The 20560-nt window shown below is 41.6% G+C and overlaps 1 protein-coding gene across 7 annotated transcripts in view; it reads left to right on the plus strand.

Moving 5' to 3' along the window:
- The window catches only part of nell1.L (neural EGFL like 1 L homeolog), a 318833-nt gene that overhangs the window by 250799 nt on the left and 47474 nt on the right, over nt 1–20560 (plus strand). For 5 of the 7 annotated variants that reach the window (XM_041589242.1, XM_041589240.1, XM_041589246.1 and 2 more), the window contains 1 exon segment: nt 3709–3804. The exons of the other annotated variants lie outside the window; for them this stretch is intronic. In XM_041589242.1, the coding sequence (XP_041445176.1) occupies nt 3709–3804 (96 nt within the window). 7 annotated transcript variants of the gene reach the window in all.

Consider the following 20560-nt stretch of genomic DNA (forward strand, 5'->3'; position numbering starts at 1 on the left):
CTCGCTTCATGACAACCTAATGCATTTTTATCATAAGCAGCTGCTTGAGTCCTTGTGTCAGGAGGAGAATCGAAGATCTGAAGAAGCCTCGTGACCTGCAAATAACCTGGTTTACGCCATACGCTGGGACACGTGAGCCTTGGCATCCCACTAACTGTGCCACTCTTGATACATTCTGATGGAGCAACTTCAAGAATTCCTTATTGAGGGGCTTGAGTTACTTTATATTTTATAATTAAGAAACTAAATTCTAGTCTGTAGATAGAGAAGGATGAACAGTTATGGAGAAGGAAGAACCGACTCATTGATAGATGGGGAATAGTGATGGGTGAATAAATTTACCAAGCGCGAATTCACGACGAATTTCCGCTTTCGCGCCGGCAAATAAATTCGCTAAACTGTCATGAAAATTCTGGGGCATCAAAGATTTTGGACACGCGTCAGAAAAGTCACTCGCATCAAAACCGTTGTGCATCAACATTATTCGGATGCCCATTGACTTTAACACCGACATCAAAATTGGCACGAGTGTCAGAATTGACACTCACGCTTCAAGGATTTTTCGCTGTTTTCGGCGAATTTCGCGGGAAATTCACAAATTTTTCAGCAAAGCGAAACGGGACAAATTTGACCATAACTAATTGAGAAGGAAGAAGCTATTCATTGATAGATGGAGGAGGAAGAAGCTACTTATTGATAAATGGAGAAGGAAGAACTTACTCATTGATAGATGGAGCAGGAAGAAGCTACTCATTGATAGATGTATATGGAAGAACCTACTCATTGACAGATGGAGAAGGAAGAACCAACTCATTGATAGATGGAGAAGGAAGAACCTACTCATTGATGGAGCAGGTAGAACCTACTCATTGATAGATGGAGAAGGAAAACCCTACTCATTGATATATGGAGAAGGAAGAACCTACTCATTGATAGATGGAGAAGGAAGAAGCTACTCATTGATAGATGGATAAGGAAGAACCTACTCATTGATAGATGGAGCAGGAAGAACCTACTCATTGATAAATGGAGAAGGGAGAACCTACTCATTGATAGATGGAGCAGGAAGAACCTACTCATTGATAGATGAAGCAGGAAGAACCTACTCATTGATAAATGGAGAAGGAAGAATCTACTCATTGATAGGTTCTTGATGTTGGGTTTTACTTTTCCTCAATGAACCCAAATTGCATTACTTAAAGGGGTGGTTCAACTTTAAGTTAACTTTTAGTATGTTATAGAGTGACAACGTTTCTATTGGCCTTATTTTTTTCTGTTTTATAGTTTTTTAATTATTTGCCTTCTTCTTCCGACTCTTTCCAGCTTTCAAATGGGGGTCACTGACCCTATCTAAAAAACAAATGCTCTGTAAGGCTACACATTTATTTTTATTGCTACTCTTTATTACTCATCTTTTTATTCAGGCCTCTCCTATTCATATCCCAGTCTCTAATCAAATCAGTGCATGGTTGCTAGGGGAATTTGGACCCTAGCAACCAGACTGCTAAAACAATAAACTGGAGAGCTTCTGAATAAAAAGCTAAATATATCAAAAACTACAAATAATAAAAAATGGAAACCAATTGCAAATTGTCTCAGAATATCCCTCTCTACATCGTACTAACAGTTAATTTGAAGGTGAACAACTCCTTTAATTTGCCTAGGGACAGATGTTTTATTGTAGTAGAAACTGTTATTGTATTTAATGGGATCATAATGACTCATCCTTTAATATCATGGTGAGTCTCAACCTATAAATCCTTGCCTTATGGGTCACCTGATGCAATAGACTGTTGGGGGGTTGATCCCCAATACCTGGAGCAATGGGGGGGCAAGGTAAAAAAAAAAACCTAATTTGTGTCATATCCCCCTCCATCAGAGCTTTTTCCATTGCCCATGGCTCAGAGTCAATATTCCCAACGTTATAGAAAAGCAGACAATGCCCTTTTGGCTCATGAGTGGCACTTGGGACCCGGGGGGCAACTGCCATGTTTAAATAACAGCTGCGCAGCTACAAATGATCTGTTTTTAATGTTGATGTTTCCACAGTGATCTCACCAAGCTGGTTATAATTAAAATATACGGCTTGCCCGCGCTCTCCCTCTCTCTCTGAGAATATATAGATTTATGCCGGGATGTCGTTAAATATTGTCGCTGATTTAACCCCTTATAAGCAGAGTCCTCCTTCTACTTTATTTGTATAATGCCGACATATATCACTGCGCATGTTCATCATTCCTATTGATTTCTGGCCAGTTGAACTTACCATCCGTTGTTCCCATGACACTATTTATTAGGATCTAATTTCAGAAAACCCTTACTATAAGGGTAAAACCTATTGACCCTGGGTGGAATAGAACCCAGGACAGTGCAGCTACAGGACAGCTATACAAACTAATATACCATCATGACAACCTCACCCTAGTCTCTTATTAATCTCTCTTCCCTTACTGGCACTTCCAGGTACTTTAGGTATAATACTGATTATTAGAAGTTTATTATAATGTTTATTATAAGGTTATTAAAGGGGAACTAAAGCCTGAAAAAGTCTTTGGCTAGAAGTGCTGTATTTAACTGTATCAGCCCAGAGGTGCAGCAGCCCTAAAACAGCAATGATCCAGTTGTCCCCATCTTGGATCTTGTTAGGCATCTTTTGTGAGTCAGTGGCACTGCACATGCTCAGTGGGCTGCTGTTGGGAAGCTGAGCTTAGGGAGCGTGGTAAATCATCAAACCATTAGCAGAAAGGAAACCCATAGTTTTTTGTGTATTCACATGAGAGTCCACTAGTGATGGGTGAATTTATTCACCAGGCGCGAATTTTCAAGTTCGCCAGCGAATAAATTTGCGAAATTCTTGGCGTCAATTAAACAGACATTGACTTTAATGTGCATCAAAAGTCGCAATTTGCATTTTGTGGCAAAACGGGACAAATTCACCCATCACTACAGTCCATGTCCAATGATGTACAAATTTTTCCCATTTTGCTTCGCCGAAAAAATTAAGAAATTTGCAAACGGCGGAAAATTAGCGAAACGCGAATTTTGCCGCCTGCGTCAATTAGCGACAATTTGTAGCTAAGTCAATGGGCCGAATAATGTTGAAGCGTGACAGTTTCGATGCAAGCGACTATTCCGATGCACAAATTTTTGCAGCAGTTTATCGAAACGTGGAAATTCGGCCGCTAATCCCTGTGTGGCCCTTGGTAGGAATCCTATAGGGAATCAGGAGTGTGCGATTGTGCAGCGTTGCTCCCAACAAACCCCCCGAATAGTCTGTATTTACCCACAAGCAGAAATCCGTAGAGGGAGTCTCGTTCCCCATGAACAATGGAACAATGTAGTAATTACAGCACAGAAAGGGGATCATATATCTCCTGTCTCATTACAGCCGGGGGCTCTGTATCAATAACCCAGTCAATAGAATCCAATAAAGAAACTGTTTAGCCGCTGAATAAATATGAACGCAAAGATAAATACGGATTTGGGGAGCTGCAACAATAGAAGGGCAGTTTGTACATTTATTCCGGGACGACAGTGCCATTAATAAGCCAAATGTGATTATTTTCTGTGCCGGGATCTCAAAGTAACTCGCAGGGAAGGGCATAAAAATGTAATTCTTCTGATTTGCATGTTGTCAGACCCCGTCCCCGAGTATGAACCCTAAAATCTCTGCAGTGTATAGTAAATTGGCTCCTTTTTGTGCCGCAGCTTTTTGCGAGGAGGGGTGCCGGTACGGCGGAACTTGTGTCGCGCCCAACAAATGCCTCTGCCCATCCGGATTCACTGGGAGCCACTGCGAGAAAGGTAACATTGAAAGGGGTCTTCAGTGGGAGCGGGGGGCAAATGTTTGTATATGGGTTCCTTGCTGAGTCAAAGGTGCAACTGGCTGTAAGGAGGTTATTTCTAATAAAAATGCTCTAAAACAGGAACTATGATGTGTGTGGACCCCCCTCCATCTCATCCCCAAACCAAGGGGGTTAATATGAAGTTGCCCCCCCTTTTTTTCTGCTATAACTGCCCCTAATCTTCTGGGAAGGTTCCCACTAGATGTTGGAACATGTTGCTGGGAGTTGTTTCCATTCAGCCACAAGAGGTTGGGCACGGATGTTGGGGATCAGGCTCACAGTTGGGGTTCTAATTCATCCCACAGGGGTTCAGTTGGGTTGCCCCTCCCTTTGCAGCTATAACTGCCCCGGTTATTCTGGGAAGGTTCTCAGTAGATGTTGGAACATTGTTGCTGGGAGTTGCTTCCATTCAGGCACAAGAGAATTAGTGAGGTTGGACACTGATGTTGGGGATCAGGCTCACAGTTGGGGTTCCAATTCATCCCACAGGGGTTCAGTTGGGTTCTTCTCCTATTGGTGTTATAACTGCCCCTACTCTTCTGGGAAGGTTCCCACTAGATGTTGGAACATTGTTGCTGGGAGTTGTTTCCATTCAGCCACAAGAGGTTGGGCACGGATGTTGGGGATCAGGCTCACAGTTGGGGTTCTAATTCATCCCACAGGGGTTCAGTTGGGTTGCCCCTCCCTTTGCAGCTATAACTGCCCCGGTTATTCTGGGAAGGTTCTCAGTAGATGTTGGAACATTGTTGCTGGGAGTTGTTTCCATTCAGCCTCAAGAGCATTAGTGAGGTTGGACACGGATGTTGGGGATCAGGCTCACAGTTGGGGTTCTAATTCATCCCACAGGGGTTCAGTTGGGTTGCCCCTCCCTTTGCGGCTATAACTGCCCCATCTCTTCTAGGAAGGTTCCCACTAGATGTTGGAACATTGTTGCTGGGAGTTGTTGCTGGGAGTTGCTTCCATTCAGGCACAAAGCATTAGTGAGGTTGGACACTGATGTTGGGGATCAGGCTCAGAGTCGGGGTTCCAATTCATCCCACAGGGGTTCAGTTGGGTTGCCCCTCCCTTTGCTGCTATAACTGCCCCGGTTATTCTGGGAAGGTTCCCACTAGATGTTGGAACATTGTTGCTGGGAGTTGTTTCCATTCAGACACAAGAGCATTAGTGAGGTTGGACACTGATGTTGGGGATCAGGCTCACAGTTGGGGTTCTAATTCATCCCACAGGGGTTCAGTTGGGTTGAGATCAGATTCTTCCCATCTCAGCAAACCCATTGTGTAGGGACCTGGCTCTGTGCATGGGACATTATTGTGCTGGAACAGGAAAGAGCTTGGAGAGTGCTGGTGAGTAAAGGAGAATTTGGTCACACTCTACCTTCCACTTCATTTCTGATGCAAGTCCCTTTTTTAGTACAACCACATTGATTCAGTGGAACAACATGTTGGAATTCTAATTGGTACATGTTGGAAGGGCCACTGAGCATTAGTAATGCTGATAATTAGTTTCCTTGCCTACAGTTGAATTCCTACTAATTAATTGATTGTGACTGTTTGGCCCTGTGTTTGCCATGGGCATGTTTTAGTGTGAAACTCCCCCCTGGCTGCTGGCGGATCACTATGTATTCTATGGCCTTAATACAAGACCCAACCTGCTGGGGGTCACACTGGGATTCACAGAGGGCATTGAGCCCAATCTATTAACTCATTAGGGGCTTCAGCCTGACTGTGATATCAACTGGTTGTGTGTTTGTCTTGCAGTGCAGCTTCCCTGTACATTCTATATATATATATATACATTCTATATAGCGGCACAGATGCCCTGTGCATTCCATTCTGCAGCACAAAACAGAAATATAGGGGTGCAATTGCCCTGTACATTCTGTTCTGCAGGAGAAAACGGATATATAGGGGGCAATTGCCCTGTACATTATATTCTTCCAGGCAAAGCGAATATATAGGGGTACAGTTGCCCTGTACATTCTATTCTGCAGGAGAAAGTGTATTTATAGGGTGCAATTCCCCTGTACATTATATTTTGCAGGACAAAGATATATAGGGGTGCAGTTGCCCTGCACATTCTATTGTGCCAGGCAAAATGGATATATAGGGGTGCAGTTGCCCTGTACATTCTATTCTTCCAGGCAAAGCGGATATATAGGGGTGCAATTCCCCCGTACATTATATTTTGGAGGACAAAGCTATAGGGGTGCAATTACCCTGTACATTCTATTCTGCAGGACAAAGTGGATATATAGGGGTGCAATTCCCCTGTACATTATATTTTGCAGGACAAAGATATATAGGGGTGCAGTTGCCCTGTACATTCTATTCTGCTTGGCAAAGCGGATATATAAGGGTGCAATTCTCCTGTCCATTCTATTCTGCAGGACAAAGATATATAGGGGTTCAATTACCCTGTACATTCTATTCTGCAGGGCAAAGTGTATATATAGGGGTGCAGTTCCCCCACACATTCTATTTTGCAGGACAAAGATATATAGGGGTATAATTCTCCTGTACATTCTATTCTGCAGGACAAAGCTATATAGGGGTGCCATTACCCTGTACATTCTATTTTGCAGGACAAAGTGGATAAATAGGGGTGCAGTTGCCTATATATTGCACCCCGTTCCGTGCCCGGGAAGGAACAGTTTTGCACATACAGTAACCACACATTTGGCCCTTCCAGGCTGATTTGCAACTTCACTAATTATCGAGAAACCCAGTAATGTTCCATTTAATTAAAGCCAATAAAACATATCAGCTCATTAGCGTTCCATCATATTTCTGGAGCGTCAGCATCTTTTGCATAAATATTCGGATGTCCCCAATTGATCGGATGTCACACAGATACCTGATTCTAATTACTTGTCGCCTCTTCCTATAGGGCTCAGTCTCCGCCGTGCAATTCATTTCATTTAATACGATTTTTCTATTTTCTCCCCATCTGCTGTTACTGTAGATATATATATATATTTAATTGCTCCTTTTTTTTAATAAGTTGGGAAGGATCTATACAGGAAAAGGGAAAAGACGTAATAGTGATGACATTATGAAGGGAATAGTTAAATACACCCCCTCTGTGGCTAATGAGCAATTATAATGCATGCTGCAGACTGCACTTCCTTCTGTGCAGTGGAAATCGCAGGTGACTGCAATGCGACATGCTAAAATCCAGGTATGTAAAATTGGGGTTCTGCTGTACCTTAAATGCTTGGGAATTGGGATTTTCTGGGTAAGGAGTCTCCCACAGTGTCGGGCAAATTTCTAATGGTTATAAGGCCTTCCCACCCCCTGACCATTGGTCACCCACAACCCCATTATAATCCTTACCCAGAAAACCCCAGTTCCCAAGCATTCCAGATAATAGATCCCATGCCTGTACTGACGTTTATATTGATCTTCTAGTAATTATATATATGTGTGTGTGTATATAGAGATAGTATAGAGTTAAAGAGGTGGTCGCTGAAATGGTTAATCCAAGGAATGTATTTTTCATGTGAGTGGAAAACATTGCTATTTTTAATATACATCGTTTAATTGTCTAATTAATTACGTCCTCGAGCATCAAACTGACAGGTGATACAGGTCCCTTGTGATTTAATTAAAATACACGGAAAGCTTATTTTTGGACCCATCAACAGGAAAAAGAAATGTGAAAATGTCCCGTCTATAAGTAACACTATGTATTATTCCTTAAATAGAGAGTAAATATTGATTCCCTAGACAGTACAGTATGAGAGTATAGCTTATTGTGTGCCCAGAACATTCCTTCTCTGTATATTTGTATTTATACATATGGGAGGAGGAGGTGCCATATTGATTCCCTTAGACAGTACAGTATGAGGGTATAGCTTATTGTGTGCCCAGAACATTCCTTCTCTGTATATTTGTATTTATACATATGGGAGGAGGAGGTGCCATATTGATTCCCTTAGACAGTACAGTATGAGGGTATAGCTTATTGTGTGCCCAGAACATTCCTTCTCTGTATATTTGTATTTATACATATGGGAGGAGGAGGTGCCATATTGATTTCCTTAGACAGTACAGTATGAGGCTATAGCTTATTGTGTGCCCAGAACATTCCTTCTCTGTATATTTGTATTTATACATATGGGAGGAGGGAGGTGCCATATTGATTCCCTTAGACAGTACAGTATGAGGGTATAGCTTATTGTGTGCCCAGAACATTCCTTCTCTGTATATTTGTATTTATACATATGGGAGGAGGGAGGTGCCATATTCAAGTACTTTCTTGACTTTTTATTGAAGTGTGCCCAACTTTGCCCCTTTTATCATCCAGCTGAATATTTCCTTTATGGTTGGTAAGTGTCCCCTCGGCTGGAGAGTCACTGGGATATGACGAGAGCTCATTTCTCTGGCAAATCCTCTAGATATCGGCCAAAGAACGCCCGTCTGTTTCCTATGCACCAGCCTCAAGGTCTATTAGGGAAATTGCCGGAGCAGAAAAACACTCTCTTTGGGATATACTTATTTATTGCACAAATCACACGCCTGGGCCTGAAGTCTGAGCTGTGCAACTGCCAGTTCTTGCCAAGGGCTGAGATGAATGGATTTTGAAGGCTTTTGGGTTAGAAAAATGACATTTAAAGAAAAAAAAAGTTCTAACTTTGCCAACACGGGAGAAACACATTTCATATCAAAGAATCAATGAGGGAGAAAAAGTGTATGCAAGCTCTGCAATTCCTACGTTAATTAATCAATTTATATCCCATCCCGGGAGCCTTGTGCCTTTATACAGTCATACAACCCCTCAGTGACTTCTAATATCCTTATCATTTACAGTAGGGGGTACATTATCCTTTATAATACATGAGTGATACTCAGAGTTCCCTGTATAACTCAGCCTGCAGCCTTGTGCCTTTATATGGTCACAGAACAACCCCTCAGTGACTTCTAATATCCTTATCATTTACAGTAGGGGGTACATTATCCCTTATAATACATGAGTGATACTCAGAGTTCCCTGTATAACTCAGCCTGCAGCCTTGTGCCTTTATATGGTCACAGAACAACTCCTCAGTGACTTCTAATATCCTTATCATTTACAGTAGGGGGTACATTATCCCTTATAATACATGAGTGATACTCAGAGTTCCCTGTATAACTCAGCCTGCAGCCTTGTGTCTTTATATGGTCACAGAACAACCCCTCAGTGACTTCTAATATCCTTATCATTTACAGTAGGGGGTACATTATCTTTTTTTTTTTTAAATCCTGGTTTTACCATACACAAAGCAGATCTTCCCAGTCTGTTTCTAGTTAAAACCAAGTTGTTGTTTTGTTTCTGTATATAAATTTTTCTCCTCTGGGAAAATCAATTGGGGGAATCAAGCTTTATACGGAGAAATGTAGAGAAATTAATTCTCCGCGGCACCAGAATGACTTTATCGATAAGGATTTTGTGCAGAAGAGACTTTATGAAGCACATTATATACTCCAGTCATTATTTATATTCTTCATTTACCCCTGAAGGTGCCATGTAAAGGGACAAGTACAGGTTTATGATAAATATGTAAGCAGTTAACCCCACTTTGGCCAAACTCCCTCTGACCCAATTACAATGCAGCAAAAAGCCAACCGGCTGCTCTAAACCATGAAAGGGCCCATGAATTATTCAACAACGCTGACTCTCCGGCAAAGGAAACTTGTTTTTATACCCACTCGCTCATGGGGTTCATTATTCATCTTTATGCATGTAGAGAGGGTGCAGCACCCAGAAATCTAATTCAGGATAGAATCACCCTAAGACTTTATTGTCCTGGGATGTCCCACCTGCAGGTCTCTGGTTGAAGTTAAAACCTCCTGGGAGCTGCATGTTGGGAGTTGTTACTGTTACTTGGGTGCCAGTTTATTAGGGACCCCACTAGAGGGCCTCTTCTATAATTAAAAACACAAACAAGCTACTGTAATGGGGAGCACACGGGCACCATTTTTGTTCTACTCCCAGATTCTCCTGGCACAACAGGCTTGGGCTCGGCAGATATAGAAGGTCTTCAAAGTCTCTCATTCCACCCCTCAGCTCCATAAAGTAGACACTCTTGAACACCCCTAGTGATTTTACCTTGATGGTATTGCCTAATGAAACAATGATGCTCAACTACATCTCCCAGCATGCTTTAACTCCAGACAACATTTTCAGAGGATTCTGGGAGTTGTAGACCAGACAAAGCTTGGGAAAGCTATGATTAAAGGGGATATCAGTGCTGTTTCCGTAACCAAAGTTAAGGGGTACAATGAGACGATTGTAAGGAGGGTCTTCAACCACTTTAAGCTTTTAATTGGGTGCTCTGCTAGTGGCCCTTATTCTGCCTAGTTCTTATACTTGGTACATGGACATTCATGGGAAGATCCATGGAACCAGGTCACTGGGGGAGATCAATGCAGCCTGTTCCACTATGACCTCATGAACGAAGCTATGACATCATCATATGAGCAGAATGGGTGTGGTTGTGCAATCTTTTATTTATGTACAGGTATGGGACGTGTTGTCCAGAATGCTCAGGACCTCGGGTTTTCCAGATAAGGGATTTTTCCTTAAAGAGATTCTGCCATGTTTTTATGGTATAGTTTTTATTTTAATGACACTGTTTACACCACAAATAATTCACTGTACAATATAAAATTTCCTTCCAGAACCAGCAAGTGTATTTAGTTGTAATATTGGTGTGTAGGTGCATCTCAGGTCATTTTGCCTGGTCATGTGATTTCAGAAAGAGCCAGCACTTTAGGATGGAACTGCTTTCTGGCAGGCTGTTGTTTCTCCTACTCAATGTAACTGAATGTGTCTCAGTGGGACCTGGATTTTACTATTGAGTGTTGTTCTTAGATCTACCAGGCAGCTGTTATCTTGTGTTAGGGAGCTGCTATCTGATTTCCTTCCCATTGTTCTGTTGTTAGGCTGCTGGGGGGGGGGGGGAGGGGGGTGATATCACTTGCAGTACAGCAGTAAAGAGTGACTGAAGTTTATCAGAGCACAAGTCACATGTCTGGGGGCACCTGGGAAACTGACAATATGTCTAGATCCATGTCAGATTTCAAAATTAAATATAAAAAAATCTGTTTGCTCTTTTGAGAAATGGATTTCTGCAGCGGCACTATTAACTGATAGTACCCCTTTAATATGGATCTTCATACCTTAAGTCTACAAGAAAATCATATAAACATGAAATAAACCCAATAGTCTGGTTTTGCTTCCAATAAGGATTAATTATATCTTAGTTGGGATCAAGTACAAGCGTCTGTTTTATTATTACAGAGAAAAAGGAAATCATTTTTAATTTAATCAATTAAATTTGGATTATTTGCATAAAATAGAGTCTTTGGGAGATGTCCATTCTGTAATTCAGAGTTTTCTGGATAACGGGTTTCCGGATAACTGATCACATACCTGTACAAGTAACTCCATTGTTTCCTTCCCAGACTGAAATAAAAGGATGAACCAGGCAGCCCATTGTCTCGGAGGCTGATTAATGACGCTAATTACCATAAAACAAACCTTGATAAGAAAAAACACAACAGTCCCCTCTGCAATGTCGCTGTCTCGGATCCAGAGCCTGAAAGTCATTGTTTTTGCCTTTGTTCAGTCGCTCGATGACCCCGAGTGATCGTTCCGCTGGGCATTGCAGGTGCGAAGCTTCACTCGATGGAGACATTTGGGCAGATGTAAAGGCTTCACAGTCCCGGCGAGACGCTGGAGTTTTTAGGATTTGATGGAAGGCGCTTGTCTTGGCTCGGCTTTAAGTGCAGAGATGAACATCGAGGCTTGTCAGGGCTTTTAGGAAAGAATAACTAATGAGATACTCTGCCCTGCCATATGCGGCTGCTGTTTATATATTCCCCCCGCACAAGGGTAGAGACTGGCACAACCATGTATTTATTATTTTATTAACATGTATTTATATAGCGCCAACATATTGCGTAGCACTGTACTGAAATAAACAGCCATTTAAACATTAGCCACTCCTACAGGCGCTAGCCAAGTATAAAAGGGCCGGAACAAGGGGTAAACAGGAGAGGAATGTGCCTAGTGCCTACCCCAAGGTCTGGCCCCCAAAAGATAAACTAGGCAAGGCAAGTGCCCTTTAAATTTGACACTATCATCACTTATTGACATACATAGGAGGTCACTTCTCAACACTGGGCAAATTTGCCCATGGGCAGTAACCCATGGCAACCAATCAAATTGCTGCATGCATAGGTCTACTTGCAGCTGGCTATAAAAAGCTAATATTGAGTAAGTGAAAAGCGAAACGCGTTAGGTCTTGCTCTTATGTCCTAATACATTTTTCAATTTTTTAATTGATTGGTTCATTATTTTTGGGGATACTCACATCTTCCTTTTTTTTAAATGTTGTCTTGGATCTACACCCTAGGACCGGGGTGAATTGTGAGTATACTCTCCATGATTAACTTCAATATTTGATTTTGAATTAGTAATTATTTTGGAGTAGTACCTATACATATATATATTTCTTTGGCATCAACACAAATCATATTACTATATAAAAAGCTAATCACTGATTGGTTGCTCTAAGTAACTGCCCATGGGCAAATTTGCCCATTGTTGAGTCCCATAGAGCGGTTTTGCCTGTCACCCCTTCTTATCTAGATTATAAACCCCCCCCCAGCCTTTATCCCATCCTTGGAACCCCACTTGCATCGAGGTGCAGCCAGCCATGGCTATAGAGACTGTAACCAAAAATCAGCCTTGTGCTCTAGGAACCCCAAAACTACCCAAAACATCCAGATGATGGGAGACCCTATCAATCACCCCTTCCCTATAAAATATTCCCTGTGCCTCTCAGAGGCCTTAATTTAAAAAAAAAAAAATCTGATGATTTTTAAAACTCATAATTCTGATTTTTAATCCCATAATTCTGATTTTGAAAAGTCGAAATTCTAAATTTTAATCTCATAATTATGAATTAAAAAAAATCGAAATTATGACTTTTAATCTCATAATGTTAAAAGTCATAGTTTTGACTATTTAAAGTCATAAATATAAGATTAAAAGTCATAATTTAGATTTTTTTAAAGTCCTAATTATGAGATTAAAAATCAGAATAATGGGATTAAAAATCCTAATTATGAGTTTTAAAAATCATCCGAATTTTTGTTTTTTGCTGGTCCCAGTGCTCTTCCGTACCCAAAAAACACCCGCTGCCCCCCACACTCAGATATACATCAGGGATCCTGCAATTATAGGGATCAAATACATAAACCAATATTATCTCAATGCGCTGGCACCGCTGCATTTCGGGTGAATAATAAATAATGACAGTCGTATTAACCTGCATTAGTCAAACCTGAGCGTGGGAAGTCTAATTGCCCATTATACAGAATCACACAGTTACGGACCCACCGAGCCCTTTGTCCTGCCCTTGTACCATGTGATACACATCTATGCCTGCCATTGGCTGAAATTTACCCCCACCTCAAAGAAATGAAAGCACCAAATGGCAAAAACAATGTATTTTGTTATTATCTTAGGAATTAAAATGTAAATGTGTTTCTTTTCCGCCGATTTCCATTGTTTTATTGTGCAACATATTCCTGAACTCCTTAATAGAAAGGCTTTATGGCATCAACGGAGCAACTCGGGAGATTCTAAACATTCTCTCTGGAACTGTTTATGTTAGAATGTTCTGTTATACAGATAGCTAGAATCTCAGCTGCCATAAAGCAGGACAGGACTGCTGCTTACAGTGGGGATCAGATAGGATCTGTGCAGCCACTGGGACAGAATGTTCTGTTATACAGATAGCTAGAATCTCAGCTGCCATAAAGCAGGACAGGACTGCTGCTTACAGTGGGGATCAGATAGGATCTGTGCAGCCACTGGGACAAAATGCTCTGTTATACAGATAGCTAGAATCTCAGCCATAAAGCAGGACAGGACTGCTGCTTACAATGGGGATCAGATAGGATCTGTGCAGCCACTGGGACAGAATGTTCTGTTATACAGATAGCTAGAATCTCAGCTGCCATAAAGCAGGACAGGACTGCTGCATACAATGGGGATCAGATAGGATCTGTGCAGCCACTGGGACAGAATGCTCTGTTATACAGATAGCTAGAATCTCAGCTGCCATAAAGCAGGACAGGACTGCTGCTTACAATGGGGATCAGATAGGATCTGTGCAGCCACTGGGACAGAATGTTCTGTTATACAGATAGCTAGAATCTCAGCTGCCATAAAGCAGGACAGGACTGCTGCTTACAATGGGGATCAGATAGGATCTGTGCAGCCACTGGGACAGAATGTTCTGTTATACAGATAGCTAGAATCTCAGCTGCCATAAAGCAGGGCAGGACTGCTGAATGCAATGATTTGATTATCACTATAAGAATCTGGTTGGCTCTTTGTGTTGGATTCTATTCAGGAGAATGATCTGCTGGGGCCGCTGTATACAGTAGGTGTAACTGGGGAATGAAAGCAGCAGAATATATATTATATTATTATAGGAACCTCTGCGGCCGGAGAGTTAAATAAGTAAATAAAGGAGAGAGCAGATGACACGTTGGTCGGAGCCGGCGCCGCAGTCCGGACTAATTTCACAGTCTGTCAAAGAGCATTAGAGAATGACATTTCTTTCCCATTATCCTCAGGAACGAGAAACCCAAAGAGCGATGCGTCGGCGGCAGACAGGCCTAATTCCCGCACTTCAGGTGTGTCGCTGACAGAGGTAAAACTGCCGCCTGAGCCGGGTTTGATTTAACACTTTATCATATAAAAGTAGGAGAGGAGCCGCTCGGCACAAGACCTAAAGCCCTGATGGTTTCTGAGGCTTTTTGTCACCTTGTGATTTATGAAGAATCTCAAACCATAAAGATCAGTGGGGAAAAAAATGGCAAAATCTGCTCGTCGGAGGGAAAAGATAGAAAAGGTAATTTCATCCAAGTGACAGAATCGTTATAATTTAGAGCAGACTGTAGACCCCCACGTACCTTAACGACTATGTGCTGTGGCAGGACCTGGGGTTTTCTGGATAAAGCATCTTTCTGTGATTTGGGTCTCCATAATTTAAATCTGCTAATAATCATTTAAAAATGAAATAAATCTAATGAGATTATTTTGTCTCCAATTAATTATATCTTAGTTGGGATCAAGTACCAGCGACTGTTTTATTATTACACAGAAAAGGGAAATACATTTTGAATTATTTGATTTAAATGGAGTGTATGGGAGACGGCCTTCCTGTAATTTGTAGCTTTCTGGATAGCAGGTTTCCGGATTATGGATCCTATATTGATAGATAGATAGATAGATAGATAGATAGATAATTAGGATAATAGATAGCTAATAGCTAGACAGATAATTAGATAGGTGGATAGATGATAGATAGATAGATAGATAGATAGATAGATAGATAGATAGATAGATAGAGAGAGATAGATAGATAGATAATAGATAGATAGATAGATACATAGATAGATAGATAGATAGATAGATAGATAGATAGATAGAGAGAGAGAGAGAGAGAGAGAGAGAGAGAGAGAGAGAGATAGATAGATAGAGAGAGAGAGATAGATAGATAGATAATAGATAGATAGATAGATAGATAGATAGATAGATAGATAGATAGATAGATAGAGATAGATAGATAATAGATAGATAGATAGATAGATAGATAGATAGATAGATAATAGATAGATAGATAGATAGATGATAGATAGTTAGATAGATGATAGATAGATAGATAGATAATAGATAGATAGATAGATAGATAGATAGATAGATAGATAGATAGATAGATAGATGATTGATAGATGATAGATAGATAGATAGAGGATAGTAGATGATAGATAGATAGATAATAGATAGATAGATAGATAGATAGATAGATAGATGATAGATAGATAGATAGATAGATAGATAGATAGATAGATAGATAGATACATAGATAGATAGATAGATAGAGAGAGATAGATAGATAGATAGAGATAGATACATAGATAGATAGATAGATAGATAGATAGATACATAGATAGATAGATAGATAGATAGAGAGAGAGAGATAGATAGATAGATAGATAGATAGATAGATAAATAGATAGATAGATAAATAGATAGATAGATACTAGAGATAGATAGATGTTAGATAGATAGATAGTAGTGATGGGCGAATTTGCAAAATTTGCGAAACGGCGAAAAATTTGATGCCAGCGCCCGTTTTTTCGACGCCGGCGCCCGTTTTTGACGCTGGCGCCTGTTTTTTCCAAAAAAAAATTTTCACGCCAGCGAAGTTTCGTGGGCGTTTCGCAAATTTATTCGCTGGCGGCAAATCGCGCAAATTCGCCGCAAATTCGCGCCTGGCGAATAAATTTGCCCATCACGAATAGATAGATAATAGATAGATAGATAGATAGATAGATAGATCCATGATCTGGCAACCTGTTATCCAGAAAGCACTAGAACTTTTGGCAGTTCAATTCTGCGTCTGATCTTTTAGTTACCACAGTTTGATGTACAGATAAAGTAGTAAAGGAGAATTAGGCTGAAGGAGAATAAAGACTGTAGGATCGGGTCGGTGAAGGTGATCAGAACTGTCGTGCAGATGAGAGGTGTGAATGTCCCTGGTCTGTTTAATTGGAATTGTAAAGAGTGTCAGCAGGGGGACGACCCAGAAGAACTGAGCAGTTGATTGTGATGTCATTAAAGGACAAGTTCAGTTTTGTTTTCAATGTGTCAAAAAGTTCCCATAACCTCCTGCTGCTGAGGGTGAGTGAGAGACAGGACAGTGTGTGAGTGTGAGTGTGAGACAGGGCAGTGTGTGAGTGTGAGTGTGAGGACAGTGTGTAAGTGTGAGACAGGACAGTGTTTGAGTGTGAGTGAGAGACAGGACAGTGTGTGAGTGTGAGTAAGAGACAGGACCGTGTGTGAGTGAGAGACAGGACAGTGTGTGAGTGTGAGTGTGAGACAGGGCAGTGTGTGAGTGTGAGTGTGAGGACAGTGTGTGAGTGTGAGACAGGACAGTGTGTGAGTGTGAGTGTGAGACAGGGCAGTGTGTGAGTGTGAGTGTGAGGACAGTGTGTGAGTGTGAGACAGGACAGTGTGTGAGTGTGAGTGTGAGACAGGGCAGTGTGTGAGTGTGAGTGTGAGTGTGAGGACAGTGTGTGAGTGTGAGACAGGACCGTGTGTGAGTGAGAGAAAGGACAGTGTGAGTGTGAGACAGGACAGTGTGTGAGTGAGAGAAAGGACAGTGTGAGTGTGAGTGAGAGACAGGACAGTGTGTGAGTGTGAGTGTGAGACAGGGCAGTGTGTGAGTGTGAGTGTGAGGACAGTGTGTGAGTGTGAGACAGGACCGTGTGTGAGTGAGAGAAAGGACAGTGTGAGTGTGAGACAGGACAGTGTGTGAGTGAGAGAAAGGACAGTGTGAGTGTGAGTGAGAGACAGGACAGTGTGTGAGTGTGAGACAGGACAGTGTGTGAGTGTGAGTGAGAGACAGGACAGTGAGTAAGAGGCTGGATTGGGAAGAGCAGGGACAGAGACAAACTCATTGAGTGGAGACTGAGCGCTGACCTTGTGCCGATCACCAAATCCTTTCGAATTCACTCACCTGTCAACTCCCCGTATTGATCTCTATCTTATTCCCTCCCTGACACATAAATCAGACAGAACTCAGGGCAGAAAATAATATTCTTTAGTAAAAGACAATCTCCCGAGCAGAAAATAACAACATTTAGCAGCATTCAATTTCCTCTCCGCACCCCCCGCGCTTCATGCGACAAAACGGACAAAATCACATAAATTCCCTGAAAAAAACGCCTTTTCTTCCCTTTACGATTTCTTGGTTTTTTTTTCTATTTTGAAGGTTTATGGGAAAGTTCACCTTAAAATTTAAGTCTAAAGTGACCAATGCGTTTCTTTTAAGGATTTCACCTTATTTTTACTCTGCGGCTTTCAAAGCTGGCGTCTCCACCGTCGGCTGGTTGCCCCTGGCAACGAGGGATTTGTTTTAATAAAGTTGGAAAGTATAATAAAGCTCACACATTTCCCAAGTATCCCACCCTGCTCATTAATAGGGCGAAACCAATCCCCCAATTGACTGAATACCAACTTATGGGGTGCCCTTTCTGCCCCAGAAATACCAAATAAAACATGTGACTCCATAGCTCTGACAGGGGTTGTTCCCCTTTAAATTAACTGTTAGTAGGATGTAGAGAGGGATATTCTGAGACAATTTACAATTGGTTTTCATTTTTATTATTTGTGGTTTTTGACTTATTTCGTTTTATTTTCAGCAGCTCTCCAGTTTGTAATTTCAGCCATCTGGTTGCTAGGGTCCAAATTCCCCTAGCAACCATGCACTGATTTGAATAAGAGACTGGAATATGAATAGGAGAGCCCTGAATAGAAAGATGAGTAATAAACAGCAGCAATAACAATATATTTTCAGCCTGACAGAGCGCCTTCGTTTCTGCGGCACAAAACAATATTGATTTAATGGGTTTTTTTAATAAATGATAAGTCCGGGCCGTGAGATCCAGTCACAGGAACATTGATCATTTCTCAAGTCTCATTTCTGCTTCAGTTTATTGGGACAGAAATATGAAGAAAAAGGATTGGGGAGAGACAGTGAATAAGACTCAGTAGCAGGTCCGGCAATGTGTGGATTTTGGCAAATGCCAGAGGGGCTGCTGTAAATTGCCATAGAGACTCACTATTGATTGGGCTGGTGGGGACTGGTTGGGCCTCTGCTCAACTGAAATTCCAGGGCCTATTTAACTCCCAGTCCAGATCTGGACCAGTACAATTCTCTTTCTCTTGCCCCAACTCAAGCGTCAAAGCCAGTGCCCAAGGCAATACAACTTGATTTGGGGGTCCCAATCCTGCTCCTGGTTTTCTACCAGCCCAGCCAAATCCCCTCCCCCCATCGACCAGTAGGCAACTCCCTGCAGATACTGATAGGCCCACGTGGCCTCCATACCCCCCCCCCCCCGAAACTCTTTGTTTTCAGCTTGCCCCCCCCCCACCTTCCAATTCTGCCCAATTCATGTGCCTCTCTTCCCTACTGATACTTCCAGCCCCAGTAAGAGCATCAACAGGGGCACAACATATTCATATACAGGTATGGGGGCCTGTTATCTAGCTTTTCCAGATAAGGGATCTTTCCGTAATTTGGATCTTCATACCTCGTCTACTGAAAAATCTTGTTAATATTAAATAATCCCAATAGGCTGATTTTGCTTCCAATAAGGATTAATTATATTTTAGTTGGGATCAAGTACAAGCGACTGTTTTATTATTACACAGAAAAAGGAAATCAGTTTTAAAAATTTGGATTATTTGGATAAAATTCAGTCTATGGGAGACGGACCTTTCTGTTTATCGGAGCTTTCTGGAAAACTGGGTTCCAGGTCATGGATCTATCTATATATTATCTGTAAATCTAGTTGTCTATGATCTATCTACTATCTATCTATTGTATATCTCTCTGTCTATCAATGTATCTATCTATCATCTATAAATCTATCTATCTATCTATCTATCTATCTGTCTGTCTGTCTGTCTGTCTGTCTGTCTGTCTGTCTGTCTATCTATCATCTATCTATTATCTCTCTATCTATCTATCTATCTATCTATCTATCTATCTATCCACCCATCCACCCCCTCCTCTCTCTCTCTCTCTCTCTCTCTCTCTCTCTCTCTCTCTCTGTCTGTCTCTCTGTCTCTCTGTCTGTCTCTATAGTATTTATTATGCCTTGTGCCTTACAGTGCACTGAGCAATATCACAATCAAAAGCAAATGCTCCTTCTTGCCACCTCTAAAGCACAAATAAAACAGTTTTATTGCGAGTATTACAGTGTCCCCAGGGCTAAAATGAATTAATTTCATATCTAGAATTTCCATTTCTGGTGCCCGTGTTTCGTGTATATGTTAGAAAGCAATTGCACTGCCTCCAGGGACAATCTCTGAGCTAAATAGGACACGGCACCATTTGAAGGAATTCCCGGGTCTCCTCCTCTAAATAAAACAAAAACTCCTGCAGCGAAAAGCCTCAATGTGTCTAAATTAGTCACTTTGGGCTCAACGTCAACTTTCAAGTGGATCCGACCTGAATTTACATCTGGACTTGGCTCACTTGGGGGGTTTCACTGTTACTTTACTTATAACAGGAGTCTGAACTTGTAGTGTGGGGAAAGGTTAGATTAGGGTGATGCTTGTGGTGCAACTTCTACATACCTGAACCCAGTTACAGTGAGAGCTTATTTGTATGCTGGGTACCCCTAGAACTATAGCAGGGTGACACCCCAATGTTTCTATATATCTGTAACCTTGTTATGAGCTAAGGGGGCCCAGTCTGAAGGTCAGTTAGGGGGAGATTTGGGGTGAGTGTATATTTGTACCCTGGGTACCCCTGGAACTATAGCAGGGTGACACCCCAATGTTTCTATATATCTGTAACCTTGTTATGAGCTAAGGGGGCCCAGTCTGAAGGTCAGTTAGGGGGAGATTTGGGGTGAGTGTTTATTTGTACCCTGGGTACCCCTGGAACTATAGCAGGGTGACACCCCAATGTTTCTATATATCTGTAACCTTGTTATGAGCTAAGGGGGCCCAGTCTGAAGGTCAGTTAGGGGGAGATTTGGGGTGAGTGTTTATTTGTACCCTGGGTACCCCTGTAACTATAGCAGGGTGACACCCCAATGTTTCTATATATCTGTAACCTTGTTATGATCTAAGGG

The sequence above is a fragment of the Xenopus laevis genome, chromosome 4L (assembly GCF_017654675.1).
Source record: "Xenopus laevis strain J_2021 chromosome 4L, Xenopus_laevis_v10.1, whole genome shotgun sequence".
NCBI classification, from domain to species: Eukaryota; Metazoa; Chordata; class Amphibia; order Anura; family Pipidae; genus Xenopus; species Xenopus laevis.